The 22,079-nt window shown below is 41.4% G+C and overlaps 1 protein-coding gene across 6 annotated transcripts in view; it reads right to left on the bottom strand.

Annotated features, from left to right (window-relative positions):
- Positions 1–22,079, bottom strand: part of PALM2AKAP2 (PALM2 and AKAP2 fusion) — a 554,929-nt gene that overhangs the window by 296,526 nt on the left and 236,324 nt on the right. For all 6 annotated transcript variants that reach the window (XM_010365583.2, XM_010365579.2, XM_010365578.2 and 3 more), the window contains one exon: positions 4,461–4,541. In XM_010365583.2, coding sequence (XP_010363885.1) covers positions 4,461–4,541 — 81 coding nt within the window. The remainder of the gene's footprint in view (positions 1–4,460; positions 4,542–22,079) is intronic.

Genomic DNA, 22,079 nt, shown 5'->3' with positions numbered 1-22,079 from the left:
TCAGTAAAAAGTAAAGTTATATTCCTACTGCATAACTCATCTGTAAATAAATTCTAAATGAATTAATGCTATTGAAGTATAAGAAACAGCACAACTAAGAGTTTGAGATGGAGACATTCTTTTCAAGGATGACATCAAAGTCAGTTATCCTAAAGAATGCTCTATGGGATTTTATAAAAATTATAAATTTTTGTATGGGAATTAAAAAGAACCTACATAAAAAAGAGGTAAAGGTTAATGTTATTTCAATACTAATGTTATATAATTTCATTTTACCCACAGGTTGGTGAGCCCTGTGAACAATGGTTACATATCTTAATCTACAGAAATACATTGGGGAAAAAAGTATAGAAGGATATGCCTCTGTATGGGTTCTATCTGAATGGTAAGTATACAGTACATACGTTTTTTCTTTATCTGTACTTTTTAATTTAGTTTTTGCAATGATTATACATTCTTTCCTTTTATAATCATCAAAAATAATATAGCTAGATTATTTTTGCTTACTAGTTCTACTTGTAATGCTTAAATTACAAGTAAAGATTGCTTACTAGTTCTACTTGTAATGCTTAGAAATTATTACGCCACACTACATATAGCTAAGGATGCTTTAAAAAATAAATCTGAGGTAAATTTGGCCTGGAGTTCAAAGTGTCTTGAGGTTTCCTAATCACTGGGATGTAGCAGCTAGTATTTTACCATTTTATACTTTCGTCTTTTATTGTATTATAGAATTTGCTCAAAGTCCATATACAAAGTGATGATATTCCATTTTGTAGAGTTGCTCACTATATGCTCCTAAATATTGCAGTGAGTAAGTCTTCTAAAAATATTTATGAATGCCAAAACTACTATCTTGCATACTATTTATTTGCTTTGACCAGGGACCAGTGAATCTGTCTAAATAATTCATTTCATTGCATGAGAATAAGGGTCCACAGGCTATTTGATAATTCCCACATGTGAGAATTATATCTTAAGACATAGAATATGAGAATTATATAAAGAATATGAAAGTTATATCTTATAAACATGACAACTAACTCTAATGCAGTAAGAATATTTTTTCTAGAGATTTTGCAAATTAGTGAAATAAATATTGATTACTGACATATTTCCTAATATTCTCTACTTCAAGGAACTTCAGTAATCACAGTGACATGTCTCCACACGATCTGAATTTTCTGGAAGCCATAACAATATATTTAGAGTAAGAGAGACAGCAATGATAGTAACTGGTATCTCACTAGATGAATTACTCCAAAGGAAACATTTCTTTCAAAGAGAACAGTGGCCTGGAAAGAGCTCAGTCTTTGAAAGCAGACAGCCCAGGAGTTTCTCTCAGGCTCCCTCCCTTATAGTCTCTACGGTCTTGGGCAAATCACTTGACCTCATGAGTTTGTTCCCATACCTATAAGACAAAGAGAGTAATAACTGTCTTGTGGTCATTACTGAGAGCATGTGTTTAAAGTACCAGGCACATGTTAGGCACTCAAAAAAATGGTGACTGTTACTGACAGTGGCTAACAGGCTACTAGCAGAAAGCTGGCTGACTCCTTGGAGAGGTTCACAGAGGAGAAAATATAACCTCCGCAAATGTATTTTCATTCAGGGGCGAGGCCACGAGACTGCAAACTGGATGATTACAGGGAAAAAGTCTCATGCTATTCAAGTTCAGTCACCAGCTTATTGATTTAAAGTGAAACATATGCCTTCCTAGTGCCTAAAGTGATCATATCTTTCAATCAGGCAACCCCTTCCTCATATCAAAATAACTGAATAATTATAGGGAGGATGAATTCAGAACAAAGAGAGGCAAGGTCCTGAGGGAAGTTTCGCCAGGGCCTCACTGTGGCCTGAGGACCCTCCTCACCTTACCACTGACCCCACCTCACCAGCATACAGAAATTCAGGACCTCCCAAAGCTGGGGGTCTTTCTGCATGTAGTACCAGACAACCACTGCCACCTTTGGAACCTCTGAGCTTTTCTTTTTCAGTATTCAAGGCAAATAACTCACCCTCATTCCGTCCACACAAGCCTTTCCCAGAGAGAGGCATACAATGCCCTGACCTCCACTTAGTAAGTTACCATCACCTCCAGTCCTCCCCACCTCACCCACCTCCTGCCCTGCAATAGCAAGGTTGCCAAGGTGCAAGTGTTGAGTGTTCCCTCAGATAACCAATCTCATCAACTGTGCAAGAATTTTACCAAGATAACCATAAAGAACTAGCTGATTCCCTTGTTTCCAAGTACTTGCGAAAAACCTCACTGCTTCCCCATACAAGACCAACTTAATTTTTACTGTTGTTTCTGTTGATTGGATGGATGGATGGATGGATGGATGGATGGATGGATGGATGGGCGGATGGAAAGATGGATGAACAGATGCATAGATGAAAAATGAGTATGTAATCCCAGCACTTTGGGAGGCCGAGGTGGGAGGATCACGAGGTCAGGAGATTGAGACCATCCTGGCTAACACGGTGAAACCCCATCTCTACTAAAAAAAAAAAAAAAAAAAAAATTAGGCGGGCGTGGTGGCAGGCGCCTGTAGTCCCAGCTACTCGGGAGGCTGAGGTGGGAGAATGGCGTGAACCCAGGAGGCGGAGCTCACAGTGAGCTGAGATCACGCCACTGCACTCCAGCCCGAGTGACAGAGCGAGACTCTGTCTCAAACAAGCAAACAAACAAACAAAAATAAATAGATGTAAAATGAACAGAATATACTAATACTGCACTGAACATCGGCAATAAATGAGCCCTTGGTATCTTATTTGGCATCCAGGATCATGAGAAGGGAGACCAAAAAAAAAAAAAAAACTCCTGATGTTTTGACATATGTTTATGCCCTGACTGGATTCAGGGAATACAAAAGCAAAGGACTACATTGAGCTTAAAGTGAGGTTGTCTAGCCAAAAGCAGCCTCTCTTTTTTTCATTCGGTTCTCTTATTTAAAAGTTCATCTTTAACCAGGAATTCACTGAGGTTTTAGTACACGTTGGTCTCTTACAAGTACCGTACTGAATGGACTGTACCCTGAGCCAGAGACCTAGCTCTGTCCAGATTGACCTTGAACAATTCACTCAGTTCTATTAGGTGTTTTTAAGGACCCCTCTCTGTGAGAAGAGGATACTAATTTTAGCCCTCCATCCTCCCTCAGGAGCGTTGTGGGGAAACAGCAACAGCACAGGGGATACAGTGTGAGCTCCTACAAAGAAAGATCTGTCAATGAATTTATATGATGAAACAGAGAGAAACAGGCAATATCCTCAGTATCATGCTGCTTTTCTTCCTTTTAAGCACATTTCTCTGGTTAAGGTTAATGGCAAAAACTGATAAACATGCTAAGCAGATATAGGTCATGCTGCTATTTTCAATCAGTAACTCGCTTGCTGATGGCTCTCATTTTGGGAATTCATTTAGCACAATCCTGTTTTCTAGAAAAGGATAGGAAAAGTAGCCATAAAGGTTTATCTTGTTGAAAAAAATCCAAATAATTCATACTGAGCATCACCCCGAAAGTCAGCACCACCTTCCCACCCAGCCCTCTGAGCAATGCAGCTCTGTGCAGGCAACGGCACAGCAACATGAGGTAAGCAGGAGAAGGTTTTCCTACCAAAAAGCCCAGGAGCAGTCAAAGGCAAGCAGCAACTCCCGGCTGGCCATCGGAATGTGGTCACATTATTCTCTGAACATGTGAAAAGCAACATTCTGCAACCAGTGGGGTCCTTGTGACAGTGACAGAGCTTTCTCCTGAGCTGTATTCAATTACGATGCTTAAGTGCATTATGTTTTGAAGAAAAAATAAACAGCTCTTGTGTGCTGTCTCCCTTTCTCTCTCTCTCTTCTTAGATGGTACCATGGAGACCCATCTGAGTCAAATCATTTCAAAGCCATCTTTGACCAACTGCTTGCTCTCACAGAACACTTTCAAAATTGTTAAAAGTAGAAGTAAAATAAATGAATAATCTGAAATACGCAGTGTTGTTGTTTTATCAGATTACATTGTTTAATTTCCTTTTTCTCCATATCAAGAAAGGAAACACTAACATTTTTAAGTGAGAAAAAGGACATTCTGTGAAATATATCTTTTGGGGTCTCTGAGCAAACACACCCAGCACCTATGCATGGGAGAAACAATCCTGAAACGCTGCCTCACCCACCCTGTGGAGTATTCTCATCCAATTTCTATATATAGCCACCACACTTCACATGCACAAACCCTCCACCCCGTCCACATGCACACTGTAATCTTATGCTTGCAGAAATTGGAATGCTGTAATAAAGCCCTGAATTTGAGAAATTCACAAGAAAAGCCAAGAGATGGTTTCCTGATTGAATGAAAAAGGCTGGTTTGGTTGGCGGCAGTGCCTTCACGGCAGGGCAGGCACTGCCCAGCTCTCCGGAGTGTGATCTGCATGTCTAATAATGGAATAGGTTCCTGGGATCAGCCGCTTACCTTGGAATGCTGCAGCAGAAGTATCTGCTCGTCAAGCTGTTGTCGCTTGCCTTCTATTTCAGTCTGCCTCTTTCTTTTTTCCTTGAAAATAAAGAGAGAGAGGCTGTAAGAGTGGGTGGGTGTTGGCTCCAGAAATTTTAAGGCAGAAAGCAGCAGCAGCAGCAGCACACATCTGTATAGATACTTCCAGAGACACTGGGCACACACGCAGTGTCACCTGCCCCACCGTCTCTGGGTGTGTTGCAAGCAGCAGCATTCTCCTAACATGTCTGCTGTAGGCTTGAAGAGTGGGAGAAATTCTCCTCACTCAGCCAGGCTGCAAGAATTTAATCCAAAAGAAAAGGCGGTTTCTACACACACACACACAGACACACACACACACACACACACACACACACAGAACCATGTTCTGTGCAGTGTTAATTTGGACACAAAGAATAAAAATGTCTCAATCCAAAAGACAGAGGTTCTTACAAACTGCAAATACCATAGAATGAAACAGTGGGAAATTCTGGGTGAGATTTATTTGATCAAAATCATAGACATAAATAAGCAGACATTGTTTCAAATTTTGTAGGACTAATCACCCAGTTGGACATACCAAACAATGCAAATGAAATGGGTGATCTTTGCTGCCACTAGCCTTAGGGTAGCATTTCATGTGGGTGGGGCAGCTGAGGTTATGGTAAATATGAAGTCTGGAATCTGTCTGTCTGGGTCCAACTCCCAGCTCTACCACTCACTACCTGTCTGACTTCTGACAAGTTCTTCTACCTCCCTGGGTCTTGGTCTTCTTGTACGTAAAGTGGAGATAATAACTGCACACAAACCACTTGGTTGTGGAGTGGATTAAATGAGATGATGTAACGTAAAAGGCCTAGAACAATACCTGGCACAGAATAAGTGCTCAATCAATGTTATTTGCTCTTAGTCTTATTGTCGTTAAGTTTACTTCTAGGTAATGCCTAGAAGCTGGTTGTAAAGGGATATATTTTCCTTGCATTTCCACTATAACCTTTCCATTACAGCGTACCCTTCATATTTTTCTTCTCTATACTTCTCCAATGCAGACAATAAACATCATATGAATGTGATTCATAACAGACAGGTCTGCTCTCATGATAGTTTCCTTGTTAATGTTCTGTTTCCAAAGTGTACAGGAGTGGTTTGCTGAGACATTTATTATACTGGAGCATTTTCGTTTACTCACATATGCAGGGAGAAACTTGTTAGACAAGACATAATGGCATTTGACAATACAACAGCCAAATCCTGGGGACAACAACAATGCGGAAGCCTGGCTGCTGTGCTCAGTGTTAATGGAAGCTTTTATTTTATGTAGTTGCTATGTTTCCGGGGCTATGATTGTACCATTGCTATTCAAATCAATGTAATAATAATGTGTGTTACAACCAAGGTTTTCTGTGCAATGCCCAGACCTTACAAAATATTAGCTCATAATCTTAAGCCACTAGAATATAATATCTAAATCAGGGATATAATCCCCCTGACAAAGTAAGACACATGAATATTTTAGGAACGTAGTACCATTTACCAAAGAATCCAATCAATGGTGCATAATTGATGTTACTTAATCCCAGAGTGTGTGCAAGACCATATAACATATGACAGTAGATGGGAAAAGTGAGGCACAGTGGGAAGAGCCCACCTATCCAGCATCTCAGAGATAGCACATGATAAAGCTAGGGCTTCCAGGACCAGCTGCTATCTCTACATTCTAGAATCTCTCAAGAGTAGATTTACGGGACTTTGTCCCGTATGTCAGTCATTCCCACTGGCTATCAAGATATGTAGTTGTCCTACATTTAAATACAGAACCAAGATGTATGTCATAGATATGAGAGGCTGATGACTTAAGACTTCCACAAATATTAATTGAGTGTCATGTGTTCTCATTACATATCTTGTCATTTCCAAATCATTCCCAGGCTTTCCCACAGCCATGACTTTGTTCCATCAGAAAGTCCTCACTCCAGAGTTGCCCATCATCATGTTGGTGAACCATTCTCTGAGCAGAAGAAACCTTACCAGGCAGTACGGGAAGTGGACTTTTACGTGCTCAAGCAGCAGGCTCATTGGTGATCACTGTAACTGACATGGTCATGAAGGATGTAGAGTTCAAGTTAGTTCTTTAAGAATGGGTAGGATTTAGGGCCGGGCACACAGTGGCTCATACCTGTAATCCCAGCACTTTGGGAGGCTGAGGCGGGTGGATCACCTGAGGTCACGAGTTTGAGACTAGCCTGGTCAACATGGCGAAACCCCGTCTCTACCAAAAATATAAAAATTAGCTGGGCGTGGTGGTGCATGCCTGTAATCCCAGATACTTGGGAGCTAAGGCAGGAGAATCACTTGAACCCAGGAGGTGGAGGTTGCCATGAGCCAAGATCATGCCACTGCGCTCCAGCCTGGGTAACAGAGTGAGAGACTGCCTCAAAAAAAAAAAAAAAAGAATGAGTAGGATTTAGGTAGCTACAAAAGGGCAATATATTCCAGGCAAAAGGAAGTAGGTGAACAAGGGTAGATATGCACTGCATATTCCAGGGACAATGAGGAGGAAAATCTAACTGGGTGCAGGGCTTGCCTTTAGGAACAGAGATCAATGATTCAAAAATTGACTAGGACTATACCATGGAGGGCCATGAATACCAGGCCAAGAAGTTTAGATTTTATTGCATGGACAAGGCAATGTCATTACAGGGTGCTAAGCTACAGAATGATATGGTGAAATGGCATTTTAGGAACATTAATCTGGCATTCATGTATAAGGTGGATTAATAGGAGCTGATACACTTTTCCTGTAAAAAAAAGTAAATATTTTAGATTTTGTGGGACATACAGTCTCTGTTGCAACTACTGAATGCTACCATTGTAGTTCAAAAGCAGTCCTGGATAATATTTAAATGAATGCATGTGGCTGTGTTCTAATAAAACTTTATTTGCAAACATAGTTAGTGGGCCAGATTTGGCCCATGGGTCCTAGTTTGCTGACCTCTGGATTCAAATTCATTTAAGTGCGTTAAGAGGATGTTTCATTCTCCTGGTTGTGCAGTGAGGATGGATGAACTAACAAGCCTCCCAGCTTAGACTTGTACCAATCAGAATGGAAAGAGAAGGACAAATGCAAGAAACAGAATTGATGAGACTCAAGACTAATAGGATCTGGGGGGGGGGTGCGGGAGGCAAAGCAGTGTTTTGGCTTTGAGTCACACGGACCAGAAGAGTGCTGGTGCAGGAAGGGGTAACAGTGGGAAAGCAGTAAGGCTGAGCCCGTTTATGCTATAGTCATACATTTCCCCTGAGGAAACTCCTTATTGGGTTAGAATTTGGAACTGAACAGTTGTTAGCACATATAACCAGACAGTGGCATTAGCATGTTTACATCTGTGTTCTGACTGATGACCCTGGACCTGGGCCCATGACAAGGACCCACTGTGCATCTATAGCTATTGCAGGATTCTTTGACTAGTTGAGCTCCCTTTCACAGTGATTTGCCCAGGCTGGAGTGCAGTGGCATGGCCGCGGCTCACTGCAATCTCTGCTTCTTGAGTTCAAGCAATTCTCCTGTCTCAGCCTCCCAAGTAGCTGGGACTACAGGTGCGTGCCACCACGCTCAGCTAATATTTGTATTTTTAGTAGAGATGGAGTTTTGCCATGTTGGCCAGGCTGGTCTCAAATTCCTGACTTCAGGTGATCCGGGAGACTCAGTCTCCCAAAGTGCTGGAATTATAGGTGAGAGCCACCGAACCCAGCCCACAGTGATGGTCTTAAAGTCACTTCTAGGTGGATAAGGATAAGATGCAACCAGACTATGCTCAGAATTAGAGATGAGTCAAATGACAACAAATTTGCGTAGGACACCATTAAGGAACTCACGTGCAGTTTCTGATGCTTGTTTGATGGGAGGTCTGAACTGTGCTCCTCTCCTGGCTAGCCCACTGGTTTCCAGATTTCTCCTTCCCTTAACCAGGACAAAACCAGTAACTCTTGGGTCCTTCATTCTCATCAACTCTACAACTCTACCTCTCCTTTGAGCTGCAGATCCCTATACTGAACTGCCAACAATTCATGGTCACTCCCCCAAACTCAAACACATACAGTCACCATCTCAAGCAATCCCCCACCCTCTACCTTCATGCCTGTTCCTTCTTCTATATGTTTCATCTCAGCAAATGACACTACTCAAGTCAGAAATCTGTCATCCTAGACACTTACTTTCTTGAAAGACTAAGTCATGTTGATTCTGCTGGCCAGTTTCCACATCTTTTGCTTCCCCACTATAACCTTGAGTATTGCCTTAACACTCCTTCCTTTATCTCCTACCCGGACATGGAGACTATTCCATATTAGCATCTTTAGCACACTACAGAACTTACATCCAGCTGGCTTACTGTAGTGGTTTCCTTATTAGTCTCCCTACATCCATTCTTGGCTTCTCCAACTCAATCTCCACACTGCTGCCAGAATGATATTCTAAAATGGAAATCTGACCACCTCCGACCCTTGCCTAAAACCAAGAATCTCTCCCTATTGCCTACAGTGCAAAGAGCAGGTTCCCTAGAATGGCCAATGAGGCTTCTGTCTATCTCACAGCTTCATCTCAAGCCATGGCCCCCTACCATGATCCAACCTCAAAGACTACTTGCAGTCTCCTGATCTTCCAGGCTGGTTCATGTCCTCTTATTTTTGCTTCCTCTAACAATAATAGATGTCCGTTGTTGCTTCATTTGACAAGAAACAATTCATCTATGATGGCACAGTTTAAATATCCATGAAGCTTTAGTGAACATCTGTCAGTTTTGATCTGCCTAGTCTTCTTTCCTTTGGGGAAACACATCTACCGTCACTGTAAATGGCTCTGGTGGAAATGACAGTCATAGTTAGCTCATTCCTGCCACCAGGACTTGCATGTGAGCCAGGTTAGGCCAATCATGCTAACCTTGTTTCTTTGCAATAGCTATTGATCCAAGGGATGGCTAAGTGAACTGAGAAACACCAGTTAGAGACATTTCTAGGGACAGACACATGGATACCAGGAGAGAAGTAAAAAAAAAAATACCACTAGGATTAAGCTGAGATGATGCACTTCTGAGTAGCAATTTTTCCAAGTCACATAAAAGAAATGCATCCACATTGAAGAAAATGGTCAACATGCAGAGGGAGGCAGAGTTGAAAGAGAAAAAACGGGTCCTACTACATTGTTTGAGTCCCGGATCTAGTCATGCATGAAGCCAGAACCATCCCTAGGCTTCCTAAATTATATACACTAAAAAATCTCCCTTTTTCTTAAGCTAGTTTGAGTGATGTTTCTACCACTTACAACTCAAAGAGTACCGACAAATACAGAATATTTTTCAGTTCCCTCCAAACAGATTGCATCACTCCCTCCTTTCTCTCCCCTCCCCCACAGGCTGTGGATTTTTCTACATTAGACCTCAAGCACTGTAGCACTTTATATACTTAACTGCTTACACATCTCTGTCTAACATAAACTATGGGCTCCTTGAGGACAAGGATCTTGGCTGACACATTTCTAAAGCCTAGAACACTGCATGATGAATACATGTAATATATGCTTACTGAGTATCTCTGAATATACTATCCTCTTTTTTCTCTCCTCTACTTGTGTTCCTGTTTGTCCATGTCCCTCATTCAAATGAATTACGAATTTGTACTCATGACTTCAATAGAAGCAAAATACGTTATTAAAAACACATTGGCCATCAGTCCATAAGACCAGAAGTGTCCTAATGCTAAAGACATTAATCCACACAAAATAAATTACTGTTGCTATGCATATGAGGAAAGAGTTGAAAAGGCTAATTCTGGGAAAGAATCATGGAAAGCTTATTCCGGGGAGAAAGGCTGGGGGAAGTGGAAATTCCAGGGAAAAGCATTATGAGCTGACAGTAGCAACCATTTGGGGCAGTGTGCCTCAAGAGACATCTGGAATGACGTGATCTCAATCCATTAGAAAGATTTTCAGATTCCTCCACTATCTGGGAAGACTAACAAGCCACTTTCATTTGCTTTCTATAAATTATATATTTTCCTGGCAACTATTTTCTGGAAGAATTATAACATGATGAACACATAAACTATTGTTAAAGAGCACCCATAGAGAATGAAGCACACTCTCTTCAATAAATATGATGAGAAGACAGATATGATCAGTACCTGTCATTAGGAAAGCCTATTTCCACCTTTTGCTCCTTGAGACTCCTTTCTTTCTCCTGCTGACTGTGCTGCAACTGGAGCACTAGGGGGTGCCAGGCTGTGACGGCGGACAAGGTGGGTGTCCCAACTGAGTGTGTGAGAAACAGGGAGACAGGGAAAGAGGCTAAGCAGGGAATTTCCTTTCCTCCACTGAACCCCCATTCTGACTTGCGCTGATAGCTAGCGCCCCAGGGCACGGCAATGGGAAAGGAGCAGAAGACCTACTCAAGGCCCTGTTGCCATCATGATATCACAGAATTTAGACAAGAGGAGGGTAAAGAAAATACATTAAATTGCAAACATTGCAATCTTTATTCTTTCTATTGCTAGATGAAGATAATTCAGCTTTGACTTCCTTGCATGTGAGCTAAAGGGAGTCTTGTGCCCCTGCCCCAAACCTTTTAAGTGACTTTTTGCCAGCAGGTTCCTAGGCTTTTGCAATGAAGAATCAGAGAAAGAGGTAAAGTACTGAAAAACTGTGAGAAACAAGCTGTTTTATATAGTTGCACTTGGAAAGGGAATGGGTGAGGGATGCTATTTAGAAGAAAAAATGATTGAGAAAAGGAAAGAAGAGATGAAGAAGTAAAGCACTGAAAGGGGTCAGAGACAGTTTAAAGTTCAAGAGTTTAAAATGAAAAGGCTAAGATATTAAGGCCAGGGAATCAGGAAAAGAGAATCTTGAGATATTTTACTGTGGCTTATAAAATGAATCCCCTCTGATGTTCTCCAGAAGAGTCCAGTAAGGATACTGAAATTACTTTGGCCAACTAGCCTGTGTTTCTTTGAATATAACTTCATGCTGAAACTGGATTGCCAGGGTGCCTAGGTTTTATCTGGGTTACACCAAGAAATAGGGTGACATTTTGAGAATTAAATTATGAAAAATCAACTTGCAAGTGGGGACCTAACAAGCTTTTTCTATTAAGAAATCACAGTGTTATCTCAGGCATGGTTGGGTTATAATTGCCTATTTAATGCTACTGCAGAGTCAATGCTATTTGTATGTCTGAGGGGAAAAAAAGAAAAATGGTCTGCCTAAAAACTGAAAACCTGAATAATCAAGCATTAAAAAAAAATCGAAGAGGTGCTCACTCAGCTTTGTCCAATTGTCTGTTCAGCTAACAAGTAATGCTGAGTTTGCTCAGCAGACACATCCCTCTTCGAGATCAGTTATCTCATCTCAACACCATCAGATATTAAAACTCACTCTCCTGGCTCTGTCTTCAAGATCACCAATCATAACCCTGATTTCTATTCAGGTTTCCTACGTAGTTAGCTAAGTGGAGAGATGGTACTTGCTAAGACTCCTGCAGTGTCCATCCACTGAAAAATGAATAAACAGGCACTTGGGTTTGTAGATAAATAGACTGAAAGCTAAGTTGGCATGTGATTTTCTGATCCTACAAAACTAAGATACAGAACTCAGAGCCAGTTTAAATGATAGCCTTAAAAGGCTTGGTCAGAAGGAGAAGTAAGGTAGGTTTTCTACATTGTTCTGCCTAAGCGTGTACCCATTTAACCTGCAACATCATCATGTGAAGTGGATAATTCCACAGCTCTATCTATTCCTCATGCCTTAGTTTGGACCAGCATTTCCATTTACATAACTTCTCCTTTATTCAACTGATTATTTGGCCTTGAGCTTGCCATCTATCTGTAAAAGAGGGAACTGCCAGTTTTGTATTGTTTTCTGTAGTTATTTACTTTTTAATTTTTTATTGATATATGATATTTGTACACATTTGTTGGGTACATGTAATATTATGTTACATGCATAGGATGTCTAACAACCAGGGTGTTTAGGACATCCACCATCTCATGTATTTATCATTTCTTTGTGTTGGGAACATTTTTAGTCCTTTCTTCTAGCTATGTTAAAATATAAAATACATTGTTGTTAACTAAAGTCACCTTACCATGCTATCCAACCTTAGATCTTATTCCTTCTACCTAACCATATATTTGTACCCATTAACCAACCTCTCTCATCCTCCCCACACACACTCCCTTCTCCACTTCTTATAACTTATCATTCTACTTTCTACCTTCATGTTTCATTTGTAATAGAAACAAAACGGTCAAGAGAATTTTTAAAAGAAAAAGAAGACACTGATTAGTTCGAGCCTCAATACTGGCTTTTAGAAGGGGTAATTTAACACCCAAAACCTTAAGAAACATCCCATAGAATTTAGATGCAATATTATCATTAATTTCACCCAACAGTTAATATATCTGGCCTATTAGTGCCAAGTCAAATGCACAACACAGCAGAGTTTCCATTTAGGGTCTTTTGCAGATACTTTATAGCCCATATGGGTTACATCTTAAGTCTATTATTATTATTTATTTATTTATTTATTTTTATTATACTTTAAGTTCTAGGGTACATGTGCATAACGTGCAGGTTTGTTACATATGTATATTTGTGCCATGTTGGTGTGCTGCACCCATCAACTTGTCAGCACCCATCAATTCATCATTTATATCATGTATAACTCCCAATGCAATCCCTCCCCCCTCCCCCCTCCCCCCTCCCCATGATATGCCCCAGTGTGTGATGTTCCCCTTCCCGAGTCCAAGTGATCTCATTGTTCAGTCCCCCGCTATGAGTGAGAACATGCGGTGTTTGGTTTTCTGTTCTTGTGATAGTTTGCTAAGAATGATGGTTTCCAGCTGCATCCATGTCCCTACAAAGGATGCAAACTCATCCTTTTTTATGGCTGCATAGTATTCCATGGTGTATATGTGCCACATTTTCTTAATCCAGTCTGTCACAGATGGACATTTGGGTTGATTCCAAGTCTTTGCTATTGTGAATAGTGCTGCAATAAACATACGTGTGCATGTGTCTTTGTAGTAGAATAATTTATAATCCTTTGGGTATATACCCAGTAGTGGGATGGCTGGGTCATATGGTACATCTAGTTCTAGATCCTTGAGGAATTGCCATACTGTTTTCCATAATGGTTGAACTAGTTTACAATCCCACCAACAGTGTAAAAGTGTTCCTATTTCTCCACATCCTCTCCAACAACTGTTGTTTCCTGATTTTTTAATGATTGCCATTCTAACTGGTGTGAGATGGTATCTCATTGTGGTTTTGATTTGCATTTCTCTGATGGCAAGTGATGATGAGCATTTTTTCATGTGTCTGTTGGCTGTATGAATGTCTTCTTTTGAGAAATGTCTGTTCATATCCTTTGCCCACTTTTGGATGGGGTTGTTTGTTTTTTTCTTGTATATTTGTTTGAGTTCTTTGTAGGTTCTGGATATTAGCCCTTTGTCAGATGAGTAGATTGCAAAAATTTTCTCCCATTCTGTAGGTTGCCTGTTCACTCTGATGGTAGTTTCTTTTGCTGTGCAGAAGCTCTTTAGCTTAATTACATCCCATTTGTCAATTTTGGCTTTTGCTGCCGTTGCTTTTGGTGTTTTAGTCATGAAGTCCTTGCCCATGCCTATGTCCTGAATGGTACTACCTAGATTTTCTTCTAGGGTTTTTATGGTATTAGGTCTAACATTTAAGTCTCTAATCCATCTTGAATTAATCTTCGTATAAGGAGTAAGGAAAGGATCCAGTTTCAGCTTTCTACTTATGGCTAGCCAATTTTCCCAGCACCATTTATTAAATAGGGAATCCTTTCCCCACTTCTTGTTTCTCTCAGGTTTGTCAAAGATCAGATGGCTGTAGATGTGTGGTATTATTTCTCAGGACTCTGTTCTGTTCCATTGGTCTATAGCTCTGTTTTGGTACCAGTACCATGCTGTTTTGGTTACCATAGCCTTGTAGTATAGTTTGAAGTCAGGTAGCGTGACGCCTCCAGCTTTGTCCTTTTGACTTAGGATTGTCTTGGCAATGCAGGCTCTTTTTTGGTTCCATATGAACTTTAAAGCAGTTTTTTCCAATTCTGTGAAGAAAGTCATTGGTAGCTTGATGGGGATGGCATTGAATCTATAAATAACCTTCGGCAGTATGGCCATTTTCACGATATTGATTCTTCCTATTCATGAGCATGGTATGTTCTTCCATTTGTTTGTGTCCTCTTTTATTTCACTGAGCAGTGGTTTGTAGTTCTCCTTGAAGAGGTCCTTTACATCCCTTGTAAGTTGGATTCCTAGGTATTTTATTCTCTTTGAAGCAATTGTGAATGGAAGTTCATTCCTGATTTGGCTCTCTGTTTGTCTGTTACTGGTGTATAAGAATGCTTGTGATTTTTGCACATTAATTTTGTATCCTGAGACTTTGCTGAAGTTGCTTTTATCAGCTTAAGGAGATTTTGGGCTGAGACAATGGGGTTTTCTAAATATACAATCATGTCATCTGCAAACAGGGACAATTTGACTTCTTCTTTTCCTAACTGAATACCCTTGATTTCTTTCTCTTGCCTGATTGCCCTAGCCAGAACTTCCAACACTATGTTGAATAGGAGTGGTGAGAGAGGGCATCCCTGTCTTGTGCCAGTTTTCAAAGGGAATTTTTCCAGTTTTTGCCCATTCAGTATGATATTGGCTGTGGGTTTGTCATAAATAGCTCTTATTATTTTGAGGTACGTTCCATCAATACCGAATTTATTGAGCGCTTTTAGCATGAAGGGCTGTTGAATTTTGTCAAAAGCCTTTTCTGCATCTATTGAGATAATCATGTGGTTCTTGTCTTTGGTTCTGTTTATATGCTGGATTACGTTTATTGATTTGCGAATGTTGAACCAGCCTTGCATCCCAGGGATGAAGCCCACTTGATCATGGTGGATAAGCTTTTTGATGTGCTGCTGAATCTGGTTTGCCAGTATTTTATTGAGGATTTTTGCATCGATGTTCATCAGGGATATTGGTCTAAAATTCTCTTTTTTTGTTGTGTCTCTGCCAGGCTTTGGTATCAGGATGATGTTGGCCTCATAAAATGAGTTAGGGAGGATTCCCTCTTTTTCTATTGATTGGAATAGTTTCAGAAGGAATGGTACCAGCTCCTCCTTGTACCTCTGGTAGAATTCAGCTGTGAATCCATCTGGTCCTGGAGTTTTTTTGGTGGGTAGGCTATTAATTGTTGCCTCAATTTCAGAGCCTGCTATTGGTCTATTCAGGGATTCAACTTCTTCCTGTTTTAGTCTTGGGAGAGTGTAAGTGTCCAGGAAATTATCCATTTCTTCTAGATTTTCTAGTTGATTTGCGTAGAGGTGTTTATAGTATTCTCTGATGGTAGTCTGTATTTCTGTGGGGTCGGTGGTGATATCCCCTTTATCCTTTTTTATTGCGTCTATTTGATTCCTCTCTCTTTTCTTATTAGTCTTGCTAGCGGTCTGTCAATTTCGTTGATCTTTTCAAAAAACCAACTCCTGGATTCATTGATTTTTTGGAGGGTTTTTTGTGTCTCTATCTCCTTCAGTTCTGCTCTGATCTTAGTTATTTCTTGCCTTCTGCTAGCTTTTGAATGTGTTTGCTCTTGCCTCTCTAGTTCTTTTAATTGTGATGTTAGAGTGTCAATTTTAGATCTTTCCTGCTTTCTCTTGTGGGCATTTAGTGCTATAAATTTCCCTCTACACACTGCTTTAAATGTGTCCCAGAGATTCTGGTATTTTTTTTTTTTTTTTTTTTGAGAAGGAGTCTCGCTCTGTCACCCAGGCTGGAGTGCAGTGGCCAGATCTCAGCTCACTGCAAACTCCGCCTCCCGGGTTTACGCCATTCTCCTGCCTCAACCTCCCGAGTAGCTGGGACTACAGGCACCCGCCACCTCGCCCGGCTAGTTTTTTGTATTTTTTTAGTAGAGACGGGGTTTCACCGTGTTAGTCAGGATGGTCTCGATCTCCTGACCTCGTGATCCGCCCGCCTTGGCCTCCCAAAGTGCTTGGATTACAGGCTTGAGCCACCGTGCCCGGCCAGATTCTGGTATGTTGTATCTTTGTTCTCATTGGTTTCAAAGAACATCTTTATTTCTGCTTTCATTTCGTTATGTACCCAGTAGTCATTCAGGAGCAGGTTGTTCAGTTTCCATGTAGTTGAGTGGTTTTGATTGAGTTTCTTAGTCCTGAGTTCTAGTTTGATTGCACTGTGGTCTGAGAGACAGTTTGTTATAATTTCTGTTCTTTTACATTTGCTGAGGAGTGCTTTACTTCCAATTATGTGGTCAATTTTGGAATAAGTGCGATGTGGTGCTGAGAAGAATGTATATTCTGTTGATTTGGGGTGGAGAGTTCTATAGATGTCTATTAGGTCCGCTTGGTGCAGAGATGAGTTCAATTCCTGGATATCCTTGTTAACTTTCTGTCTCGTTGATCTGTCTAATGTTGACAGTGGAGTGCTGAAGTCTCCCATTATTATTGTATGGGAGTCTAAGTCTCTTTGTAAGTCTCTAAGGACTTGCTTTATGAATCTGGGTGCTCCTGTATTGGGTGCATATATATTTAGGATAGTTAGCTCTTCCTGTTGAATTGATCCCTTTACCATTATGTAATGGCCTTCTTTGTCTCTTTTGATCTTTGATGGTTTAAAGTCTGTTTTATCAGAGACTAGGATTGCAACCCCTGCTTTTTTTTGTTCTCCATTTGCTTGGTAGATCTTCCTCCATCCCTTTATTTTGAGCCTATGTGTGTCTCTGCATGTGAGATGGGTCTCCTGAATACAGCAGACCGATGGGTCTTGACTTTTTATCCAGTTTGCCAGTCTGTGTCTTTTAATTGGAGCATTTAGTCCATTTACATTTAAGGTTAATATTGTTATGTGTGAACTTGATCCTGCCATTATGATATTAACTGGTTATTTTGCTCGTTAGTTGATGCAGTTTCTTCCTAGCCTCAATGGTCTTTACATTCTGGCATGTTTTTGCAATGGCTGGTACCGGTTGTTCCTTTCCATGTTTAGGGCTTCCTTCAGGGTCTCTTGTAAGGCAGGCCTGGTAGTGACAAAATCTCTAAGCATTTGCTTATCTCTAAAGGATTTTATTTCTCCTTCACTTATGAAACTTAGTTTGGCTGGATATGAAATTCTGGGTTGAAAATTCTTTTCTTTAAGAACGTTGAATATTGGCCCCCACTCTCTTCTGGCTTGTAGAGTTTCTGCTGAGAGATCTGCTGTTAGTCTGATGGGCTTCCCTTTGTGGGTAACCCGACCTTTCTCTCTGGCTGCCCTTAAGATTTTTTCCTTCATTTCAACTTTGGTGAATCTGGCAATTATGTGTCTTGGAGTTGCTCTTCTGGAGGAGTATCTTTGTGGTGTTCTCTGTATTTCCTGAATTTGAATGTTGGCCTACCCTACTAGGTTGGGAAAGTTCTCCTGGATGATATCCTGAAGAGTGTTTTCCAACTTGGTTCCATTTTCCCCCTCACTTTCAGGCACCCCAATCAGTCGTAGATTTGGTCTTTTTACATAATCCCATACTTCTTGCAGGCTTTGTTCATTTCTTTTTCTTCTTTTTTCTTTTGGTTTCTCTTCTCACTTCATTTCATTCATTTGATCCTCAATCACTGATACTCTTTCTTCCAGTTGATCGAGTCGGTTACTGAAGCTTGTGCATTTGTCATGTATTTCTCATGTCATGGTTTTCATCTCTGTCATTTCGTTTATGACCTTCTCTGCATTAATTAGTCTAGCTGTCAATTCTTCCACTCTTTTTTCAAGATTTTTAGTTTCTTTGCTCTGGGTACATAATTCCTCCTTTAGCTCTGAGAAGTTTGATGGACTGAAGCCTTCTTCTCTCATCTCGTCAAAGTCATTCTCTGACCAGCTTTGATCCGTTGCTGGCGATGGGCTGCGCTCCTTTGCAGGGGGAGATGCGCTCTTATTTTTTGAATTTCCAGCTTTTCTGCCCTGCTTTTTCCCCATCTTTGTGGTTTTATCTGTCTGTCTCTGGTCTTTGATGATGGTGACATACTGATGGGGTTTTGGTATAGGTGTCCTTCCTGTTTGATAGTTTTCCTTCTGACAGTCAGGACCCTCAGCTATAGGTCTGTTGGAGATTGCTTGAGGTCCACTCCAGACCCTGTTTGCCTGGGTATCAGCAGCAGAGGTTGCAGAAGATAGAATATTGCTGAACAGCAAGTGTACCTATCTGATTCTTGCTTTGGAAGCTTCCTCTCAGGGGTGTACTCCACTCTGTGAGGTGTGGGGTGTCAGACTGCCCCTAGTGGGGGATGTCTCCCAGTTAGGCTACTCAGGGGTGAGGGACCCACTTGAGCAGGCAGTCTGTCCATTCTCAGATCTCAGCCTCCGTGTTGGGAGATCCACTGCTCTCTTCAAAGCTGTCAGACAGAGTCGTTCGCGTCTGCACAGGCCTCTGCTGCTTCCCCTGTTGTTTTTTAGCTGTGCCCTGTCCCCAGAGGTGGAGTCTACAGAGACAGGCAGGTTTCCTTGAGCTGCTGTGAGCTCCACCCAGTTCGAGCTTCCCAGCGGCTTTGTTTACCTACTTAAGCCTCAGCAATGGTGGGCGCCCCTCCCCCAGCCTCGCTGCTGCCTTGCGGTTAGATCGCCACAGACTGCTGTGTTAGCAATGAGGGAGGCTCCGTGGGCGTGGGACCCTCCCGGCCAGGTGTGGGATATATTCCCCTGGTGTGCCCGTTTGCTTAAAGTGCAGTATTGGGGTGGGAGTTACCCGATTTTCCAGGTGTTGTGTATCTCACTTCCCCTGGCTAGGAAAAGGGATTCCCTTCCCCCTTGCACTTCCTGGGTGATGCAATGCCTCGCCCTGCTTCAGCTCTCACTGGTCAGGCTGCAGCAGCTGACCGGCACCAATTGTCTGGCACTCCCTAGTGAGATGACCCCAGTACCTCAGTTGAAAATGCAGAAATCACCTGTCTTCTGTGTCGCTCGCGCTGGGAGTTGGAGACTGGAGCTGTTCCTATTCGGCCATCTTGCTCCGCCCCTCTCTTAAGTCTATTTTTAAGGTCTGCCCTTGGTGTGATCCTTTAAATAATTATTTAACCACATAGCTATACTTTTGCTTTGATGGTCATAACATCAAATTCTTTGCTAGGAGTGCTTCCCTTTAGTTTCCTCTGAAGACCAAGAAGGGAAGCGGTCTGATATGGGCTCTGATGAGAAAGTAAGATCTGCCTTATGACACCACATTGATAAGCCCCTAGTGGTGGAAAAATCCAGCACAAAGTACACAGAATGGTAGAGGACCCTGAAAAAGTCCCAAATGCCAGGAATAAGAGAATCAAACTCTCCCGAAGAATGTGATCTCCATCTCATGCCTCTCCATGTGTTGCCTTATTCCCACCATGAAGCCCCGTGAGCACTAGCAGTCAGGAGATCTCATATCAGGTAGGGGCACTGCCACTAACTCCGAGTGACTTAGACAAGTCTCTTGTTGTTTCTGAGCCTTGGATTCCCCACCTGTGAAATGAGTAGGTTGGGCCGGCTTAGCTCTAAGGTTCCTCCAGCATCACTAACATTCCACAGTGCTAAGGAGAACAATGACTTCACACGTTCCAGACTGTTGCATGTGCCCTTCCGGAGTTATAAAGTAATGCTAGCAAACATTTACATAGTGGTCACTGTGTGCCAGGCACTGTTCTGTGTGATTAACATGTTTAATCTTCACAACAACCTAATAAGCTAGGTACTATCATTATCCCCATTTTACCGAGGAGAAAACTGAGGCACAGGAAGATAAAGAGACAGGGTCACATGGCTAGTAAGCATCAAACAATTGGAACTCAGTCTGAAATACTGAAATAGAACTACCTGCAAGATGCTACTGCAGGATTGAAATGAGATCCAGCAAAGATGGAACCAAGCACATCACCTGGTAGAGTGCTGGGACTTAATAAATGAAGGTGCTTCCTTTCTACCTGGCACCAAGTTTTTGGCTTAGGATTTAGTCTAAACAGCCGCAATTTACTCATGCAACAACAATTCAGTTGTGTAGTGGTTGAACCTAATAATCCCCATGATGGTAGTGGTATAAACCATAATGGTAAGAATAATAATGGTAACTGAGTTTATTGATGCTGTGCTATGTCAGGCATTACAGTAAGAACTGCCCTGCAGTTTTTCACTTAATCCTCATCACACTTTGAGGTAGGTACTTTAATATCTTCCATTTCATGGATAAAATAACCAAAACTTAGCTACTGTAAGGGAAGTGCCCTTGAGCTGAGAAGTGACCAAACAGGGGTTGAAACTTAAACAGTCTCACTCCAGAGTACTTTACCATGAAAAGAGACATGTTCAGTGCTACTAGCTTTTGTTTGGCTCTGAGTGAATTTCACTCAGGACACATGAAACCTATTACCCCGCCACCTCCACATTTATCTGCCAAAAACCATCCAGAGCAAATGAGCTGTTGAAAACGCAAAACATCTTGATGTCAGAGCCCTCCAATCTCCAAAAAAGGAGGCCTCTTACATTTGTGAGCGTTTCTCAATTTCAAACAAAAATAGGTCAAGGCTGTGTTGGAACCTTCAGCAATGTCTGGTGAACCAATATATTCATTTCTTTCAATCCCTGTAGAAGACATTTCCATGGGGATTGAATAGTCTAATGAAAAGAGCAAATGCAAAATATTTCTCTCCCATTTGAACTTTTCATCTGAAAGGAACTACTGCAGATGAGGCAGCAGCTGGGAAGGTTCTCAATTTACCAAGAACAGAGGAGATACTCTAAATCCAGGATCTCTGGATATCAGAATATGGTTCCCTAAAGTTGGAGGATAGGAGGAGGAAGAGGCAGAGGGATCCACTGGGTTGATAGGCCTGTCTTAGGAAGACGTGCCAGGCCTGGAGGCAATGTCTCAGGGCAGGAAGTAGGGGTGGACACTGCATGGACCTCACAGTAAGCAGCAATCCCATTGGCTGCTCATTGTTCTCAGAGCTGCAGGCCGCAGAACAGGGGAGGGATGGGGCACAGCTGAACATAGCTGTCGTGGTTGGAAATGCAAAACAAAATAGTGTGCACAAAAATAGAAAGAGAACACAATGTGCAGCATTCTGATGACAACAAAGAAACACAAACTCCAAGAAATTAGCATAATTCCAAACAAAGACATACACTCCTTTTCTGACTTTGACAAATCATGTTTTTGTTTGTTTCTTAGATGCCAGTATCTGGTGAACATTTCTGATCTATATTCATTTTTTAAAATAGAAAGGTATAAAGAAGGAAACACTAATTGTCTATAATCTCCCTGCTTAGATAAATGGAGTATTACAAAATATAAATAAAAGTAATAAATGTGCAGGGTGGAAAAATTCGCACCATCCACATGGGAATAAAATGAATATGTGACTCTCTCTTCACCTCATCCTTACCAGCTGTGTTCCTTCAGGCAACAATTCCTGTTAGTCCTTTACGTATCCTATCGGAAAAAATGGATACACCAACATGGTATAAGTTGGAGTCTTTTATTCTTAACACAAAAGACCTGCCTTTCAGCTTACTTTCTTCACTTTG

The sequence above is a fragment of the Rhinopithecus roxellana genome, chromosome 16 (assembly GCF_007565055.1).
Source record: "Rhinopithecus roxellana isolate Shanxi Qingling chromosome 16, ASM756505v1, whole genome shotgun sequence".
NCBI classification, from domain to species: Eukaryota; Metazoa; Chordata; class Mammalia; order Primates; family Cercopithecidae; genus Rhinopithecus; species Rhinopithecus roxellana.
The sequence above is the reverse complement of the archived record's forward strand: the minus strand, read 5'-3'. Positions and strand labels throughout refer to the sequence as shown.